The sequence below is a fragment of the Oryx dammah genome, unplaced genomic scaffold (assembly GCF_014754425.2).
Source record: "Oryx dammah isolate SB20612 unplaced genomic scaffold, SCBI_Odam_1.1 HiC_scaffold_27, whole genome shotgun sequence".
Lineage (NCBI taxonomy): Eukaryota > Metazoa > Chordata > Mammalia > Artiodactyla > Bovidae > Oryx > Oryx dammah.
In genome coordinates, this window is record NW_024070211.1 from 37,552,104 (window position 1) to 37,571,117 (window position 19,014).

At 42.3% G+C, this 19,014-nt stretch overlaps 1 protein-coding gene across 3 annotated transcripts in view; it reads left to right on the forward strand.

The window, feature by feature from the left end:
• Positions 1-19,014, forward strand: part of LANCL1 (LanC like 1) — a 49,996-nt gene that overhangs the window by 25,429 nt on the left and 5,553 nt on the right. For all 3 annotated transcript variants that reach the window (XM_040228583.1, XM_040228584.1, XM_040228585.1), the window contains exons 5-7: positions 8,902-9,037; positions 9,600-9,746; positions 11,289-11,471. In XM_040228583.1, coding sequence (XP_040084517.1) covers positions 8,902-9,037; positions 9,600-9,746; positions 11,289-11,471 — 466 coding nt within the window. The remainder of the gene's footprint in view (positions 1-8,901; positions 9,038-9,599; positions 9,747-11,288; positions 11,472-19,014) is intronic.

Genomic DNA, 19,014 nt, shown 5'->3' on the forward strand with positions numbered 1-19,014 from the left:
TGGACATGGAACAAACTGGTTCCAAATCAGAAAGGAGTACGTCAAGGCTGTATATTGTCACCCTGCTTATTTAACTGCTATGCAGAGTACATTATGAGAAATGCTGGGCTGGATGAAGCACAAGCTTGAATCAGGATTACCAGGAGAAATATCAATAACCTCAGATATGCAGATGACATCACCCTTATGGCAGACAGCAAAGAAGAGTTAAAGAGCCTCTTGAAGAAAGTGAAAGAGGAGAGTGAAAAAGTTTACTGAAAACTCAACATTCAGAAAATGAAGATCATGGCATCCGGTCCCATCACTTCATGGCAAATAGATGGGGAAACAATGGAAACAGTGACAGACTTTATTTTGGGGGGCTCCAGAATCACTGAAGTCAGTGACTGCAGCCATGAAATTAAAAGACGCCTACTCCTTGGAAGAAAAGTTATGACCAACCTAGACAGCATATTAAAAAGTAGAGACATAACTTTGCCAACAAAGGTCCGTCTAGTCAAGGCTATGGTTTTTCCATAGCCTTAGTAGTCATGTATGGATGTGAGAGTTGGACTATCAAGAAAAGTGAGTGCTGAAGAATTGATGCTTCTGAACTGTGGTGTTGGAGAAGACTCTTGAGAGTCCCTTGGACTGCAAGGAGATCCATCCAGTCCATCCTAAAGGAAATCAGTCCTGAATACTCATTGGAAGGACTGATGCTGAAGGTGAAGCCCCAATACTTTGGCCACCTGATGCGAAGAACTGACTCATTAGAAAAGACCCTGATGCTGGGAAAGATTGAAGGCAGGAGGAAAAGGGGATGTCAGAGGTTGAGATGGTTGGATGGTATCACCAACTCGATGGACATGAGTTTAAGCAACCTCCAGGAGTTGGTGATGGACAGGGATGCCTGGTGTGCTGCAGTCCATGAGGTCGCAAAGAGTCAGACACGACTAAGCAACTAAACTGAACTGAACTTATATTCTACGTATAATGTCAGCCTATCTCAAAATACGTACAGCCAAATAGTAATAGTTTCATAAGTGACAAATGTTATTAGGTATTAAATGAAAACAAGATTTGTGTATTCAGATGCAGTGTGGAAATACTAATTAAAATTACATGCATGCTTTTACTGGCTGCTCAGAGTCTTCAGTAGCTTTTAAAGTCACAGGAAACTCAGGTGACTCTAGGGAGCAGAATTTGTCACACTTGTCTCAGGCAGTGTCAGGACATCTTAGGGTCTATTGTTCTAAGAAACACTCTGGGGAATAATACCATTTATTAATATTGGCTTATTATAAAACACTTAGAATAAAATTTCTTTTTTCTTGATACTTTGATATTAAAAGTGTTATTTATATCATTTTTTGTTTTATGACATTTCAGCAATATTTTATTTATAGACTTAAGGTTTAAAATATAGAATGCAGGTATATGATAGGAAGATACCTCTTTTGGGCCTCAAGTTTGATTTTTTAGATTCCTGAAGTTCATGGCAGACCCAAAAGAAACAGAATTATTTATAAATTACTTTCACATCTCCTCCCTTTTAAGGAAAAATTTCAGAGTCTTTTCAGTTAAACTTCAGGAAATCCCAAATTACTTGATGACATTGGTTATTTAATAAACCTGCTCACCTGTTTATTAAATTTGTGTTTACCAGGCTTCCCTGGTAGCTCGGTCGGTAAAGAATCTGCCTGCAGTGCAGGAGACCTGCGTTCGATTCCTGATCCAGACGATCCCCTGGAGATGGAAATGGCAACCCACTCCTGCATTCTTGCCTGGTAAATCCTGTGGACAGAGGAGCCTGGTGGCTACAGTCCATGGGGTCGCAAGAGTCGGACACGACCTAGCGACTAAACCACCACCACCACTTCCTTGTTTTACTTTGTGCCTAACCTTCTTCCGCTTATCACACAGTCCTTTTGTGTCCAGAGACATTCATATTCTCCATATGCCATCCATGTACTCCACTGCCAGCACTGTATTTCAGCTTACCATTCCTGTATTTTCTTAATATAGCAGTCTCCCAGAACCATGATCTTGAGTTTTAGAAACCAAAGGGCCTTTGGGATTAATCCTTAGACAAATTGAAATCCAAAGAAATCAGTGTTTCCCTAAGGTAGGGCTTCTTAGCTTTGGGATCTTGAGAAACTGAGGGCTTCCGGGGGTATATAGAAAACTCCTGAATTATATTCAGTCTGTCTGGAGAGAACATTTATACTTTTCTTGGAGAGGTCTGTGACTCCCTGAAAGGAATGTATGTACATATGTGTGTTCTTGTTCAAAGCTGTCCAGCAGTTGGCTGAGGCAAGTGGAGAGGAAGCTAACAAATAGTGCCAGTTCTTCCTACTGCTTGATTATACAGGCAATATAAATCAAGTATACTTGTTTTCTCCCTTCCTTCTACACAGAGATAGTTGGTGCTACTACATGAATAAAGAGCATTGCCTGTTTTGTGCCCAGTTAAGTGACTTACCCTCACACACAGCATGCTTTCAAGCTAGTACTCAGAGTGATGAACTTTGGATTTCTGGTCAGAAAATGTATACCCTTTCTCTTTTGTAGCAATGAAGAAGAAAAGGACTTCTTTTTTAAAAGTTACAAACCTTTTGATGATGAAAGGCAAAAACTCTTCCCAGTAACACACTGGGGAAATACTGCTAGGAGTGGAACAGAATTATCCTGTTTTTATGTCTTTATTCTTGCTTCCGTGACATTTCGATGACTTGTCTCTTCTAAAGATCAGTTGCTATTAATATCCACATAGCAAAACAAATAAGTGGAGCTGCAATGATGTGCTTCTGGGTTTGAGAGTTTCTGAAAATACATAAAATAACCATTATGATCAATAAATGCTATCATTTCTTCATTTTATCTTAATAATATAGCATCTAAAGCATGATGTTAAAAGTCCTAGTTTTAGTAATTCTTTTAGTCTTTCTCTTTCTGACTTTGTTTTAAATTTTTATTGAAGTACAGTGTGTGTTAGCCACTCAGTTGTGTCTGACTCTTTGCGACCCATGGACTGCAGCCCAGCAGGCTCCTCTGACCATGGAATTTTCCAGGCAAGGATATTGGACTGGGTAGCCATTCCCTTCTCCAGAGGATCTTCCTGACCCAGGGATCAATCCTGGGTCTCCAGCATTACGGGCAGACTCTTATTGTCTGAGCCTCCAGGGAAGCACTTATTGAAGTATACTTGATTTTATATACATATGGGCTTCCCAGGTGGCTCAGTGGTAAAGAGTCTGCCTGCTAAACAGGAGACACAGGTTCAATCTCTGGATCAGAAAGATCCCCTAGAGAAGGAAATGGCAACCCACTCCAGTATTCTTACCTGGGAAATCCCATGGACAGAGGAACCTGGTGGCCTACAGTCTGTGGGGTTACAAAAGAGTCGGATACAACTTAGTGATTAAACGATTTTATATATATATATAATATATATATACATACACACACATATATATATGTATATATATGAGTTCCCTGTGCTACATAGTATATCCTTGTTGATTGTCTATTTAATCTATAGTGGTATTTATATGTTAACCCCAAACTCCTAATTAATTCCTCCCGACCCTTTCCCCTTTGGTAAACATATGTTTGTTAACTGTGTTTGTGAGACTGTTTCTGTTTTGTAAATAAATTCATTTATATCATTGTTTAGATTCCACATATAAGGGATATCATACAATATTTGTCCTTCTCTGCCCAACTGACTTAATTTAGCATGGGAATCTCCAGGTCCATCCATGTTGCTGCAGATGGCATTGTTTCATCCTTTTTATGGCTGAGTAATATTCCATTGTATATATGTACTACATCTTCTTTATCCATTTGTCTATGCCTGGACTCTGAGGTGGCTTCCATGTCTTGGCTATTGTAAATAGTGCCCTATGAATACTGTGTTCAGTTCAGTCCAGTTCAGTCGCTCAGTCATGTCCGACTCTTTGCGACCCCATGAATCACAGCACGCCAGGCCTCCCTGTCCATCACCAACTCCCGGAGTTCACTCAGACTCACGTCCATCGAGTCCGTGATGCCATGCAGCCATCTCATCCTGGGTCGTCCCCTTCTCCTCCTGCCCCCAATCCCTCCCAGCATCAGAGTCTTTTCCACTGAGTCAACTCCTCGCACGAGGTGGCCAAAGTACGGAGTTTCAGCTTTAGCATCATTCCTTCCAAAAAACACCCAGGACCGATCTCCTTTAGAATGGACTGGTTGGATCTCCTTACAGTCGAAGGGACTCTCAAGAGTCTTCTCCAACATCACAGTTCAAAAGCATCAGTTCTTTGGCACTCAGCTTTCTTCAGTTAGATAAATGCAACTAGTAAGTTTTAATGAATTCAAATCCATAAAAAAATGAGGTACTTCCTTCTTAAGTACTCATTATAATGAGATGCACTGACCAGTACTTTCATTTTCAAGTATTTGAAAATAAGTACTTGCCATCTCCTTTGAATAACCAAATGTTTGGTTGCAAAATAATTGGTATGCTAATTATATATCGCCACCTAGTGGTTCCTTGTGGAAGCCATCGGGCTTTCCTGGTGGCTCAAACAATAAAGAATCTGCTGGCAATGTGGGAGACCTGGGTTGGATCCCTGGGTTGCAAAGGTCCCCTGGAGAAGGGCATGGCAAGCCACTCCAGTATTCTTGCCTGGAGAATCCCCATGGACAGAGGAGCCTGGGGGGCTATAGTCCATGGGGTCACAAAGAGTCGGACATGACAGAGACTAAGCACACAGCTGGCAGTGATGCAGGTCACGACAAAGGCAAATAAAAGAATGGTATTTTTTAATTCACTGGTTCAAACACATTTTATTTAGATGAGAACATCATTGGAGTGAATGCAATATGTATTGTTTTTAGTAACTTCCATAGAGCAGTGTTTATTTAAAAAATTGCTAGTGATTTCACTCTTTGAATAGTTCTTTCAATAATACCCTTTACAAAAATCAAAAGTGCTTTTCTATCTCTAAATTCTATACAGTTTGAGGCATTTATATTAATACTTTATAGTAAATTCTTTTGAAAACTCTGGGATGTTTATTCTGTTTACTGTAACAGTTGAGTTTGTATCTAGTTAACAGATTTTATTTATTACGTTCTCAACATTACTGAGCTTCCAGTTCTGGAGTGAGAAAAAAAACAGAATTTTTCTTAATAAATGTTTTTAAATTATTTAAAAATATTAGAGATTTGTGGGGATGAGGGAGGGTATTAAAGTAGAAAAAAAAACCACCCTGTGGTTATAGACCAGATAACCCTGTTGGCATTGGAGGGGGAAAAAAGTCAAGCAAGGTATTACGAGAAAATTGAAAGCAACCTCTGACCACTGTGTCCCTATTACTAATAACCACTATTCCACTGAGAGTTTTAATGCAAAAGAAATGCATGAGCCAGCATTTGCATGTTTAATCAATTTGATTGAGATGACTCCATTTGTTGAGGTATAAATATGGAAACATTTAACTTTGTCAGTAACTGCAACCAGCCAAGCTCTTTCAAATCTCTCTTTCCTATAGGGGAGTAGGTTACCTTAAGGATGCTTTCCTAACTTCTTCTCAGTTATTGTTTCATAACTGCCAGCCCTTTTTACTCGCTAAAATCGTCTCTTTCCTCTGGATGTGCCCCAGTTCACTTATCTTCATCACCTACTGATGGACAACTTGGTTAATTCTGAGTTTTGGTAATTGTGAATAAAGCTGCTGTAAACAACAACAACAAAAAATCATTCTGCTTATTAAAGTGTGTCTTCATTTTTAATCCTAAGAGTTCCCCTCCCACCACAGTCTTGTGGAAGTGGTTGGGGAGGGTTCAGGAGAGGAGAGTTGTCTTCTCTTTCACAAGTACCTTTCTTTCAGAGCTAGCTCTCGCTATCTACTGATGTATAGCCTGGTGGTAGCAATTGTTAGGTTCTTGTTTTCCTGTTTGTTTTCGTTGTTTGTAGATATTGGTGGCCTCCAGAAATCAGAGGTAGGGGGCTGTGTACCGTCTCAGCTATAACCTTCATTTTACCACTGAGTAAATGAAGGCACAAGCAGTTAAGCAAACTCTACCAAATGTACAAACATTTATTAAGAAGAAGACGGACGCACACAGTTAGTCCTCTGCCCTGTTCTTGTGGCTCAGATAAAACCACATCCTCCTCTGATCCTTCTTGGATCTTACTCATCAAACAGTGGCTAGAGCCTGTACCATCTCCCAAACATCCCACCCATCTTCACCACTCACTCCACCGATATTTCCTAACATTCTTTACTGCTCATGTTATCAGATCCCCTGGTGTAAATTTTGATAAAGTTATTTGAAGTGCCAGGTGTCTATGAATGTTGATTCCTTACTAGAATATTTCAGTTCACTCACTCACTCGTGTCCGACTCTTTGTGACCCCATGGACGGTAGCACTCCAGGCTTTTCTGTCCATCACCAATTCCCAGAGCTTACTCAAACTCATGTCCATTGAGTCAGTGTTGCCATCCTATCATGCTCTGTCATCCCCTTCTCCTCCCGCCTTCAATCTTTCCCAACATCAGGGTCTTTTCCAGTGAGTCAGCTCTTTGCATCAGGTGGCCAAAATATTGGAGCTTCAGCTTCGGCATCAGTCCTTCTAGTGAATATTCAGGACTGCTTTCCTTTAGGATGGGCTGGTTTGATCTCCTTGCAGTCCAAGGGACCCTCAAGTCTTCTCCCACACTACAGTTCAAATGCATCAAATTTTTTGGCGCTCAGCTTTCTTTATAAAATACTTGAGATATAACCAATCACTCTAGGGGAATGATTTTTTTGTTAACTTCAAATGCTTATTAAACATTTTTAGTATGTAGACTAAAGTTAGATAATATACATATGCAGGCATTATTTATACTTCACTGCTTTAAAAATAAATGTTTAAGATGGAAGGCATCATTCATTTTATAGTTGAGAAATTTAAAGTATAGAGATTAAATAGCATGTTTAGTATTATAAGCTACCTGATGACAAGATCATTTTATTTTTTTTGATAAGACTAATGTCCTCTCATTACTCCTGTTTTCCAGAAGTCCCCTGACTCTCTCCCTCCATGCTTTTTTAGTATACCAAAATCATTTTGTCAAGTTTCATCAAAACCTAAATCATTTTAATAATTAAAATGATCTCACATTGAATTTATAGGATAATTTAGGGATAATTGAGATGTGCTTTCAAAATTTAATGTGATGAAAAATGTAAAATAGCATGGACAATTTTCCCTCACTATCATATTTCCTGCCCCCCACCAAAAGAGAAAAAGAAAAAAAAAGTTCATTGTCAGAGTTCAGACGACAAGTATAGCTGCTTCTCTTAGCTCTTATCCCTCTGTGAACTCCACCTACTTTCTGGTTCCCCAAGGCTTTGGTTACCCTACTCAGCCACACACTTCCCAAGATTGTGCCTGCATCTGGAGGTTCAAGTAATGGGGAGCCTGGAAAGAGAAGTGAGGCAAAGGGCCTCCTGCCCCCTCAACACTCCTGGGACTGCAGCCTCTCCAATCTGTGTGGACAGGTCCCTCTCTCAGAATTTTGGCCTCTGTGGGCTCCAGTTGCCTTCACTTGTGCTGCCAGCATGAGATTGCTTGTGGCCTGGGGAGTGAACAGAATAATGAAGTATTTCACCAGTCTCTGCTGTTAAGAGTTCCCTTTCCTCTTCTTTTCTGAGACAGAACTGAAGGGCTTCTTCCAGGACTCTTTCAGCCCACTGATGCACACTTCCAGGCTTCAAGCAGCACTGAGTTCAGGCCAGGGAAATAGCAGAGGGGAAAATGTGGTAAACTCACCACTGGTTTGGCAGTACACTCTGGTCATCCCCATTCTGCCGGTTACTGTTTACTTTTCAGGGTTTTCAAATAGCTTCACACATTTTCTGAAGGTTCTGGACCTACTTGTGCTGTGTGAGGATGATATATGCTAACTCCATCTCGCCTGGGACCAGAACCAAAAATAACTTTTTTGGGTGGGATGCTGAACTGAGTCTATCAATAGGGAACTAATAAATTATAATCATTCAGTGGAATACTATGCACCTATGATAAGATTACTCTGTGTGTGCTGATCAGGAATGATTGGCAAGAGGAATTGTTAAGTAGAGTCACAAAATATTTGGGGAAATATGTTTATAAATAAGTTTATGTATTCTTATCTGTGCATAAAATAATTCTCAGAATATACAAGAAATTGGTAACCAGGGTTATTTCTGAAAGGAAGGACTAGATGCTGGGAGACCGAGGAAACGGAGCCTGACCGATCCCTTTGTGCTGTTTGTATGTGTAACTGATAGTGGTGGACCAGGCTGCTACAAACACTTCAGCCAGGCCAGATGACACATTTCAGAAGTAAACCAGGAAAGGCGATAACTGGGGTGCAGCAGGCATTTCATTTTATGGAAACGGATGGCCCTTTGAGTGTTGACTTTTGTCATTTCCTCAAACTGAATGTTGTAATAGCCAGTAGTTCTTGGCTTCTCAGATGTCAATTGCTGGTCTCCGGGTATACTGCCATGAGGGGCTAGGGAAACTGTAGGTGGTCCCAGCCATAATCATGTGTTCCTTCATTCTTTGAATTCTTATTTGTCACTTCCCTTGTGAACTGAAGAAAAGAAATGTAGTTGATGGTTAATCGCTGACCCCTGATTACCCATTTATGATCTGGCCCAGCCTACTTAATATTTAGAGTATACTAATATAATTTATATGCAAATATAATTAAAATATTTATGTAAATATATTTAAATATTATATTTTCTATATTTAGTATAAATAATAATCCCACGTGTGTGTATATATATAACTCTCTATATATATTTGTATGTGTGTGTTTTAATTGTACCATTTTTAAGTAACTATCTCTATCCAATCCCTTTCACATTATCTTAGGCATGTATTTTTATTCCCAGGCTAATTCACTTAAATAAGATTGATCCCCATGCTCCAAGTGAAATGCTCTATGGACGAATGGGCTACATCAGTGCTCTTCTGTTTGTGAATAAGAACTTTGGAGAGGAAAAGATTCCTCAGAGCCATATTCAGCAGGTACCACATTTTGTGCTTTCTGGCATCTTTTTAGGATCCCACTTCTTATCTGACTAAACTGTTGGTTTTGTTTCCCTCGTCGGCACATCCCAGGCAGCTGGCCAGGAAGGTGTATCTTGACCTCTGAAGGTCAGGCATGATCCCAGCACCACCAGCTTCACATGGGGTGCTAACCCTAACCCTAGCCCTAGCCCTAACCCTGAAGGGCGTGACTCAGGATAAGAAGTCCAGCTGCTCCATGTGAGAGTTCAGGGGCCATTCAGAGGAAAATAAGGGCCACAGTTGACCTCTGAGGTGTAGGTGTTCCTTCTGTTCCTGAGGGAGTTTTGCTTTCCTTTGACAGGTGAATTCTTATGAGCTGTAAAAAGAGTTCAAAATCTTCCAGACTCTCCCTCTTTGAGGCAGAATAATCCCATGTGCTTCTCTGAGTACAGAGTCAAACTGTGCCCATTGATGGCCATAAGGTGATGTCTAACTTGCCATGTTCCCCAGTACCTGTTAGCAAAAATCCCTTGACTCCATTCTAATTCTTCCCTTATTCTGGTTGGGTTTCTCTCTGTAGATTTGTGAAACAGTCTTAACTTCTGGAGAAGACCTAGCTAGAAAGAGAAGGTTCACAGGAAAGACTCCACTGATGTATGAATGGTACCAAGAATATTATGTGGGGGCTGCTCATGGCCTGGCAGGAATTTATTACTACCTGATGCAGGTAAGAGGTGGTGATGATGAAACTAGAATGGTGGCTCCTGCTGTACTAGCTAGGGTGAGAAGACAAGTGCTCCAGCTCAGTTTTTTCATTCTGTCAACTGCTGCATCACTCTTCCGGTAATTACCTGGCCTAAATAAACAAGAGTAGTGCCTGCCAAGGGCTTCCCTGGTGCCTCAGTGGTAATGAACCTGCCTGCCAATGCCATAGACACAGTTTCGATCCCTGGGTCAGGAGGATCCCCTGGAAAAAGAAATCACAACCCACTATAGTATTCTTGTCTGGGAAATCCCATAGACAGAGGAGCCTGGCGGGCTACAGTCCATGGGGTTGCAAGGAGTCAGACACAATACAGTGACTTAATAACAACAGCACTTGCCAAGTGTATTTGAAATGTATTAATGTAAAAGGCACTGTGCTTTGAGATGATGTTTGATTTGTATGTGACCATACTTGCCCACCTCATGCCACTTGTGCAGGGTAAGTGTTTGACCTGTTCTTCTATATGAAGTGCCCTCTGCTCTGCTCTGCTCTTTCAGCAGATGCCTTGAATTAATACTGCTCCTCATTATAAGGCACAACCCACTGAAAGAAGTTCCAGGAGTAAGAACAAAATCAGTAGAAAACAAGGAAGGATCTGCTGCCTAAGGCGCAGTTAGAGAGCAAAACTAAGGAGCCTTTTCAATGGATTTTGTGTAATTTACCTGAAAAATAACTGAATATGCCATGTTCCGGGGTTTCCCTGGTAGCTCAGCTGGTAAAGAATCTGCCTGCAATGTGGGAGACCCCAGTTCTGTTCCTGGGCGGGAAGATCCCCTGGGGAAGGGATAGGCTACCCACTCCAGTATTCTTGGGCTTCCCTGGTGGCTCAGACAGTGAAGAATCTGCCTGCAATGTGGGAGACCTGGGTTGAATCCCTGGTTTGGAAGATCCCCTGGAGGAGGGCATTGCAGCCCACTCCAGTAATGCAGGAGACCCAGGTTCGATACCTGGGTCAGGAATATTCCCTGCAGAAGGAAGTGACAACCCACTCCAGTATTCTTGCCTGGGAAATCCCATGGACAGAGGGGCCTGATGGGCTACAGTCCATGGTGTCTCAAAGAGTCGGACACGATTTAGCAACTAAACTATCACCCCTGCTACTGTAGATGAAAGTCGTACCTGATTTGTCTAATGCATCTCTTTGTGGTCCTTAAAGTCTGCTTAAGGTAATAAGACCTTAGGAAACTTCTCTTAGCTCACATTCTTAAGCGTTGGCTTTGGAGATTTTTATATGTATCTAGATAAAAATAAATATTGAAAATAATATGTATATAAGGTTCCAGATGTAAACTGATAATCTAATTTTGGTTTGTCCCAATAAGTGAAAAAATTGGCTGGAATCCAAAACCATTTAATGATTTCCAATTCATTTTGGTCATCTTTTCCTCTCTTTTTAAACCCATCCCTGAGCAAAGTGTCTGACAGGACTGAGTGACTAACACTTTGAGTGTTAAAAAGGACTGTTTGTTTCAGCAAAACTAATAATCCCATTTTTGTTTGTAGCCCAGCCTTCAAGTGAGCCATGCGAAGCTACATAACTTGGTCAAGCCCAGCGTAGACTATGTCTGCCAACTGAAATTCCCTTCAGGCAATTACCCTCCTTGTGTGGACGACAGTCGTGATCTGCTCGTCCACTGGTGCCACGGTGCTCCCGGGGTAATCTACATGCTCATTCAGGCCTATAAGGTAACATGAATTTTCTCATTTTTAGAAATAAGTTAGCAAACAGAGTATAAAATTCTATCACCTTAATTAGTTTTCTGTATAATTCTTCAAGGATACATAGGCAAACCATTTGTTGGACCTAAACTCACTTGGCTATAAGAACTATCATTCATTCTCACAGTATCCTCTTATACCATAGTGCGCATTATTTCATAGAACAAGGAACCACCTCACTTGACAGGTAGAGTAGCCAAGATCTGTAGTCTTAGCGGCAAAGACAAGATAAGTATCCCAGGAGCTCACTTAAAGATAGAAAGGATTCTCCCTGGACATTGCTGGTGGCAGTATAAAATGGCACAGCTACTATAAAAAGCACTTTGGCAGTTCATCAAAAAATTAAATACAGGATTAAACATATGCTCAAGCAGTTCCACTCCTTCAGTTCAGTTCAGTCGCTCAGTCGTGTCCGACTCTTTACGACCCCACGAATCGCAGCACGCCAGGCCTCCCTGTCCATCACCAACTCCCAGAGTTCACTCAGACTCACATCCATTGAGTCAGTGATGCCATCCAGCCATCTCATCCTCAGTCGTCCCCTTCTCCTCCTGCCCTCAATCCCTCCCAGCATCAGAGTCCTTTCCAGTGAGTCAACTCTTTGCATCAGGTGGCCAAAGTACTGGAGTTTCGGCTTTAGCATCATTCCTTCCAAAGAAATCCCAAGGCTGATCTCCTGCAGAATGGACTGGTTGGATCTCTTTGCAGTCCAAGGGACCCTCAAGAGTCTTCTTGAACACCACAGTTCAAAAGCATCAATTCTTCGGCACTCAGCTTTCTTTATAGTCCAACTCTCACATCCATACATGACCACTGGAAAAACCATAGCCTTGACTAGATGGACCTTTGTTGGCAAAGTAATGTCTCTGCTTTTCAACATGCTATTTAGGTTGGTCATAACTTTTCTTCCAAGGAGTAAGCATCTTTTAATTTCATGGCTGCAGTCACCATCTGCAGTGATTTTGGAGCCCCCAAAAATAAAGTCTGACACTGTTTCTACTGTTTCCCCATCTATTTGCCATGAAGTGATGGGACCAGATGCCATGATCTTCATTTTCTGATGTTGAGCTTTAAGCCAACTTTTTCACTCTCCACTTTCACTTTCATCAAGAGGTTTTTTAGTTCCTCTTCACTTTCTGCCATAAGGGTGGTGTCATCTGCATATCTGAGGTTATTGATATTTCTCCCGGCAATCTTGATTCCAGCTTGTGCTTCTTCCAGCCCAGCATTTCTCATAATGTACTCTGCATAGAAGTTAAATAAGCAGGGTGACAATATACAGCCTTGCTGCTACTGCTACTGCTGCTGCCAAGTCACTTCAGTCGTGTCCGACTCTGTGCGACCCCATAGACAGCAGCCCACCAGGTTCCCCCATCCCTGGGATTCTCCAGGCAAGAACACTGAAGTGGGTTGCCATTTCCTTCTCCAATGTATAAAAGTGAAAAGTGAAAGTGAAGTCGCTCAGTCGTGTCCGACTCTTAGCAATCCCATGGACTGCAGCCCGCCAAGCTCCTCCATCCATGGGATTTTCCAGGCAAGAGTACTAGAGTGGGGTGCCATCCTCCTTTTCCTATTTGGAACCAGTCTGTTGTTCCATGTCCAGTTCTAACTGTTGCTTCCTGACCTGCATATAGGTTTCTCAAGAGGCAGGTCAGGTGATCTGGTATTCCCATCTCTTTCAGAATTTTTCACAGTTTATTGCGATCCACACAGTCAAAGGCTTTGGGATAGTCAATAAAGCAGAAATAGATGTTTTTCTGGAACTCTCTTGCTTTTTCGATGATCCAGCGGATGTTGGCAATTTGATCTCTGGTTCCTGTGCCTTTTCTAAAACCAGCTTGAACATCTGGAAGTTCACGGTTCACATGTTGCTGAAGCCTGGCTTGGAGAATTTTGAGCATTACTTTACAACAGAATGGGAAATATGCACAATTGCCCTCATCTCACATGCTAGTAAAGTAATTCCACTCCTTGGTATATACCCAAAAGAAGTGAAAATGAGGTTTCAAACAGATATATGTACACCAATGTTCCCTAGCAGCATTGTTCACAGAAGCCAAAACGTGGAAACAATCCAAGTGTCCATCAGCAGATAAATGGGTGTGCAAAATACAGTGTCTACATGCAACAATATGATTTATCCCTAAAAAAGAATTAACTTCTGATCCATACCACAACATGCATGAACGTTGAAAACATGATGCCAAGTGAAACACGCCAGAAACAAAAGGGCAGATCCAGTATGACTCCACTTACATGCTGTGATGGTTAATGTGAGATATATAAAGTAGGCATATTCATAATGAGAGAGTAGCGTAAAAGTTACCAAGGCCTAGGAGGGTGAGAATTATTACTTCATGGGTACAGAGATTCTGTTTGGGATGTTGAAAAGGTTTTGGAAATAGATAATGGTGATGGTTGTATTAATACAACATCAGTTCAGTTCAGTTCAGTTCAGTCGGTTAGTTATGTCCGACTGCAAACCCACGGATTGCAGCACACCAGTCTTCCTTGTCCATCACCAACTTCTGGAGCCTACTCAAACTCATGTCCATTGCGTCAGTGATGCCATCCAACCATCTCATCCTCTGTCGTCCCCTTTTCCTCCTGCCTTCAGTCTTTCCCAGCATCAGGGTCTTTTCCAATGAGTTGGTTCTTGGCATCAGGTGGCCAAAAGTATTGGAGTTTCTGCTTCAGCATCAGTCCTTCCAGTGAATATTCAGGACTGATATCCTTTAGGATGGACTGGTTGGATCTCCTTGCAGTCCAAGGAACTCTCAAGTGTCTTCTCCAACACCACACTTCAAAAGCATCAATTCTTCGGTGCTCAGCTTTCTTTATAGTCCAACTCTCACATCCATACATGACTAATGGAAAAACCGTAGCTTTGACTAGACGGACCTTTGTTGGTAAAGTAATGTCTCTGCTTTCTAATATACTGTCTGGGTTGGTCATAACTTTTCTTCCAAGGAGCAGGCGTCTTTTAATTTCATGGCTGCAGTCACCACCTGCAGTGATTTTGGAGCCCCCCAGAATAAAGTCTCTCAGTGTTTCCATTGTTTCCCCGTCTATTAGCCTTGAAGTGATGGGTCAATCACTTCATGAACTAAGATGCCATGATCTTAGTTTTCTGAATGTTGAGTTTTTTAAGCCAACTTTTTCACTCTCCTCTTTGACTTTAATCAAGACACTCTTCAGTTCTTCACTTTCTGACATAAGGGTGGTGTCATCTGCATATCTGAGGTTATTGATATTTCTCCCAGCAATCTTGATTCCAGCTTGGGCTTCATCCAGCCGGGCATTTCACATGATGTACTCTGAATATAAGTTAAATAAGCAGAGTAACAATATACAGCCTTGACTTACTCCTTTCCCGATTTGGAAACAGTCTGTTGTTCCCAGTCTGTTGTTCCATGTCTAGTTCTAACTGTTGCTTCTTGACTTGCATACAGATTTCTCAGGAAGCAGGTCAGGTGGTCTGGTATTCCCATCTCTTTAAGAATTTTCCAGTTTGTTGTGATTCACACAGTCAAAGGCTTTGGCATAGTCAGTAAAGCAAAAGTAGATGTTTTTCTGGAACTCTCTTGCTTTTTCGATGATCCAACGGATGTTGGCAATTAATCTCTGGTTCCTGTGCCTTTTCTAAAACAAGCTTGAACATCTGAAAGTTTACGGTTCATGTGCTGTTGAAGCCTGGCTTGGAGAATTTTGAGCATTACTTTGCTAGCGTGCGAGATGAGTGCATTTGTGCAGTAGTTTGAACATTCTTTGGCATTGCCTTTCTTTGGGATTGGGATGAAGACTCAATATGCAGAATTTGCTGGCATACTGAGTGCAGCACTTTCACAGCACCATCTTTCAGGATTTGAAATCGCTCAGCTGGAATTCTATCATTTCCACTAGCTTTGTTCATAGTGATGCTTCCTAAGGCCCACTTGACTTCGCATTCCAGGATGTCTGGCTCTAGGTGAGTGATCGCACCATCGTGGTTTCTGGGTCATGAAGATCTTTTTTGTATCGTTCTGTGTATTCTTGCCACCTCTTAATATCTTCTGCTTCTGTTAGGTCCATACCATTTCTGTCCTTTATTGTGCTCAACTTTGCATGAAATGTTCCCTTGGTATCTCTAATTTTCTTGAAGAGATCTCTAGTCTTTCCCATTCTGTTGTTTTCCTCTATTTGTTTGCATTGATCGCTGAGGAAGGCTTTCTTATCTCTCCTTGCTGTTCTTTGGAACTCTGCATTCAAATGGGTATATCTTTCCTTTTCTCCTTTGCCTTTAGCTTCTCTTCTTTTCTCAGCTATTTGTAAGGCCTCCTCAGACAGCCATTTTGCCTTCTTGCATTTCTTTTTCTTGGGGATGGTCTTGATCACTGCCTCCTGTACAATGTCACAAACCTCTGTCCATAGTTCTTCAAGCACTCTGTCTGTCAGTTCTAATCCCTTGAATCTATTTGTCACTTGCACTGTATAATTGTAAGGGATTTGATTTAGGTCATACCTGAATGGTCTAGTGGTTATCCTACTTTCTTCAATTTCAGTCTGAATTTGGCAAATAGGTATTCATGATCTGAGCCACAGTCAGCTCCCATTCTTGTTTTTGCTGACTGTATAGAGCTTCTTCATCTTTGTCTACAAAGAATATAATCAATCTGATTTTGGTGTTGACCATCTGGTGATGTCCATGTGTAGAGTCTTCTCTTGTGTTGTTGGAAGAGGGTGTTGCTATGACCGGTGCACTCCCTTGGCACAACTCTGTTAGCCTTTGACCTGCTTCTTTGTATTCCACAGCCAAATTTGCCTGTTATTCCAGGTAGCTCTTGACTTCCAAGTTTTGCATTCCAGACCCAATAATGAAGAGGACATTTTTGAGGGGGTTACTTCTAGAAAGTCTTAGAACTGTTCAACTTCAGAATCTTCATCATTACTGGTCAGGGCATAGACTTGGATTACCATTATATTGAATAGTTTGCCTTGGAAATGAACAGAGATCATTCAGTCGTTTTTGAGATTACATACAAGTACTGCATTCCAGACTCTCTTTGTTGACTGTGGTGGCTACTCCATTTCTTCTAAGGGATTCTTGCCCATAGTAGTAGATATAATGGTCATCTGAGTTAAATCACCCATTCCAGTTCATTTTAGTTCATTGATTCCTAAAATGTCTATGTTCACTCTTGCCATCTCCTGTTTGACCACTTCCAATTTGCCTAGATTCATAGACCTAACATTCAAGGTTCCTATGCAATATTGCTCTTTACAGCATCGGACTTTACTTCCATCACCCTTCACATCCACAACTGGGTCTTGTGTTTGTTTTGGCTCCATCTCTTCATTCTTTCTGGAGTTATTTCTCCATTCTTCTCCAGTAGCATATCGGGTATCCACCGACCTGGGGAGTTCATCTTTCACTGTCCTATCTTTTTGCCTTTTCATACTGTTCATGGTGTTCTCAAGGCAAGAATACTGAAGTGGTTTGCATTCCCTTCTCCAGTGGACCACTTTTTGTCAGAACTCTCCACCATGACCCGTCCATCTTGGGTGGCCCTACAGGCTGGCTTATAGTTTCATTGAGCTATTCAAGGCTGTGGTCCATGTGATCATATTGGTTAGTTTACTGTGATTGTGGTTTTCATTCTATCTGCCCTTTGATAGATAAGGATAAGAGGCTTATGGAAGCTTCCTGATGGGAGAGACTGACTGTGGGGGAAATTGGGTCTTGTTCTGATGTGTGGGGCCATGTTCAGTAAATCTTTAATCCAGTTTTTGTTGGTGGGCTGGGCTGTATTCTCTCTCTGTTGCTTGACCTGAGGCCAAACTATGGTGGAGGTTTTGAAGATAATGGTGACCTCCTTCAGAAGGTTCCATGTGGGCATTGCTGCACTCAGTGCCCCCCACCCTGCCGCAGGCCACCACCGACCCACGCCTCTGCCAGAGACTCCTAGACACTCATGGGCATGTCTGGGTCAGTTTCTTGTGGGGTCACTGCTCCTTTCTCCTGGGTCCTGGTGTGCACAAGATTTCATTTGTGCCCTCCAAGAGTCTCTTTCCCCAGTCCTGTGTAAGCTCTGGCGGCTCTATGGTGGGTTACTGGCCACCTCCTCCAAGAGGGCTTCTGCCATACCCAGGTCTGCTGCACCCAGAGCCCCTGCCCCTGCAGCAGGCCACTGTTGACCCATACCTCCTCAGCAGACACTCAGACACAGTTCTGGCTCCGTCTCTGTGGGTTGGGCATGCGTTTTGTGCCCTTCCCAGATCTGGGCAGTTCAGACGACCAGGTTCTTGGTGAGTGCACTGTCCCAGGTAGGCCGTGCATCTTAATCACCTCCCCGGTCCCGGCCACTTGGTTTCCCAGGTGTGCCACAAGAGCACCATCTCAGATGTGCTGTATGTCTCCCCTGGAGACCTGAGCTCAGGCCGCAACCCTCCTGGCAGGTGTCAACCATCCAGAACCTCTGGAAGATCTGGTTAGCAGCTGGGAGCCTGCTCACAGTTTGGTGGAAGATGCCATCTCTGGCTGAGATTGCCACAGGCCCTTGCCTTCTGTCTCAGGCCTGCCTGTCTGCCTCTGGGTGGGCAGGGGCCAGTGTGCAGGGGGCTAGCTCTCCTTTGGTATTCCCGCAATCCTTTGTTCTGTGAGCAGGCCAGACTGTGCATTAGGTGCTAGGTTGGGTTTCCCTGGTGGCTCAGAGGTTAAAGCATCTGTCTGCAATGTGGGAGACCTGGGTTCAACCCTGGGTCAGGAAGATCCCCTGGAGAAGGAAAATGGCAACCCACTCCAGTATTCTTGCCTGGAGAATCCCAGGGATGGAGGAGCCTGGCGGGTTACAGTCCACGAGGTCGCAAAGAGTCGGACACGACTGAGCGACTTCACTTTCACTTTCACTTAGAGCCTTTCACAGGGAAGTTCTTTTCCGCAGTTGTAGTTAGGCATGTTTTCTGTGGTTGGTTTGTTTGTTTTCTTTTCTCCGGGTTATGTTGCTTTCTGAGATTCCAAAACTCCCCACAGATTGTGAGAGGATTTCCTACTGTATGGAAATTTCTCGCTCACGACTCCCTCTCCAGGACAGGTCTCCATCCCTAACTCTTTTGTCTGTCTTTTTGTCTTTTATATTTTGTCCTACCTCCTTTCAAAGAGAATGGGCTGCCTTTCTGGGTGCCTGGTGTCCTCTGCCAGTGTTCAGAGTTGTTTTGTGAAAGTTGCTCAGCATTCAAATGATCTTTTGATGAATTTGTTGGGGAGAAAGTGGCCTCCCTATCCTATTCTTTCACCATCTTGAAACAACACAGGGGATATAATTAATGCCATTGAATTGTCCACTTTAAATGATTAAAATGGTAACTTTCATACATATATTTCACCATAATTTTTAAAATGCAAGTATCACTTCTAAAAAAGCATGTTATGACAGAGCCATAATCAAAGAAGCAAAGGTTTTTATTTGAGGGGAAAAAAAATGGAAGTAAACCAAGATATTGACATTCATTGGTACGTGTTCTACAAATTACA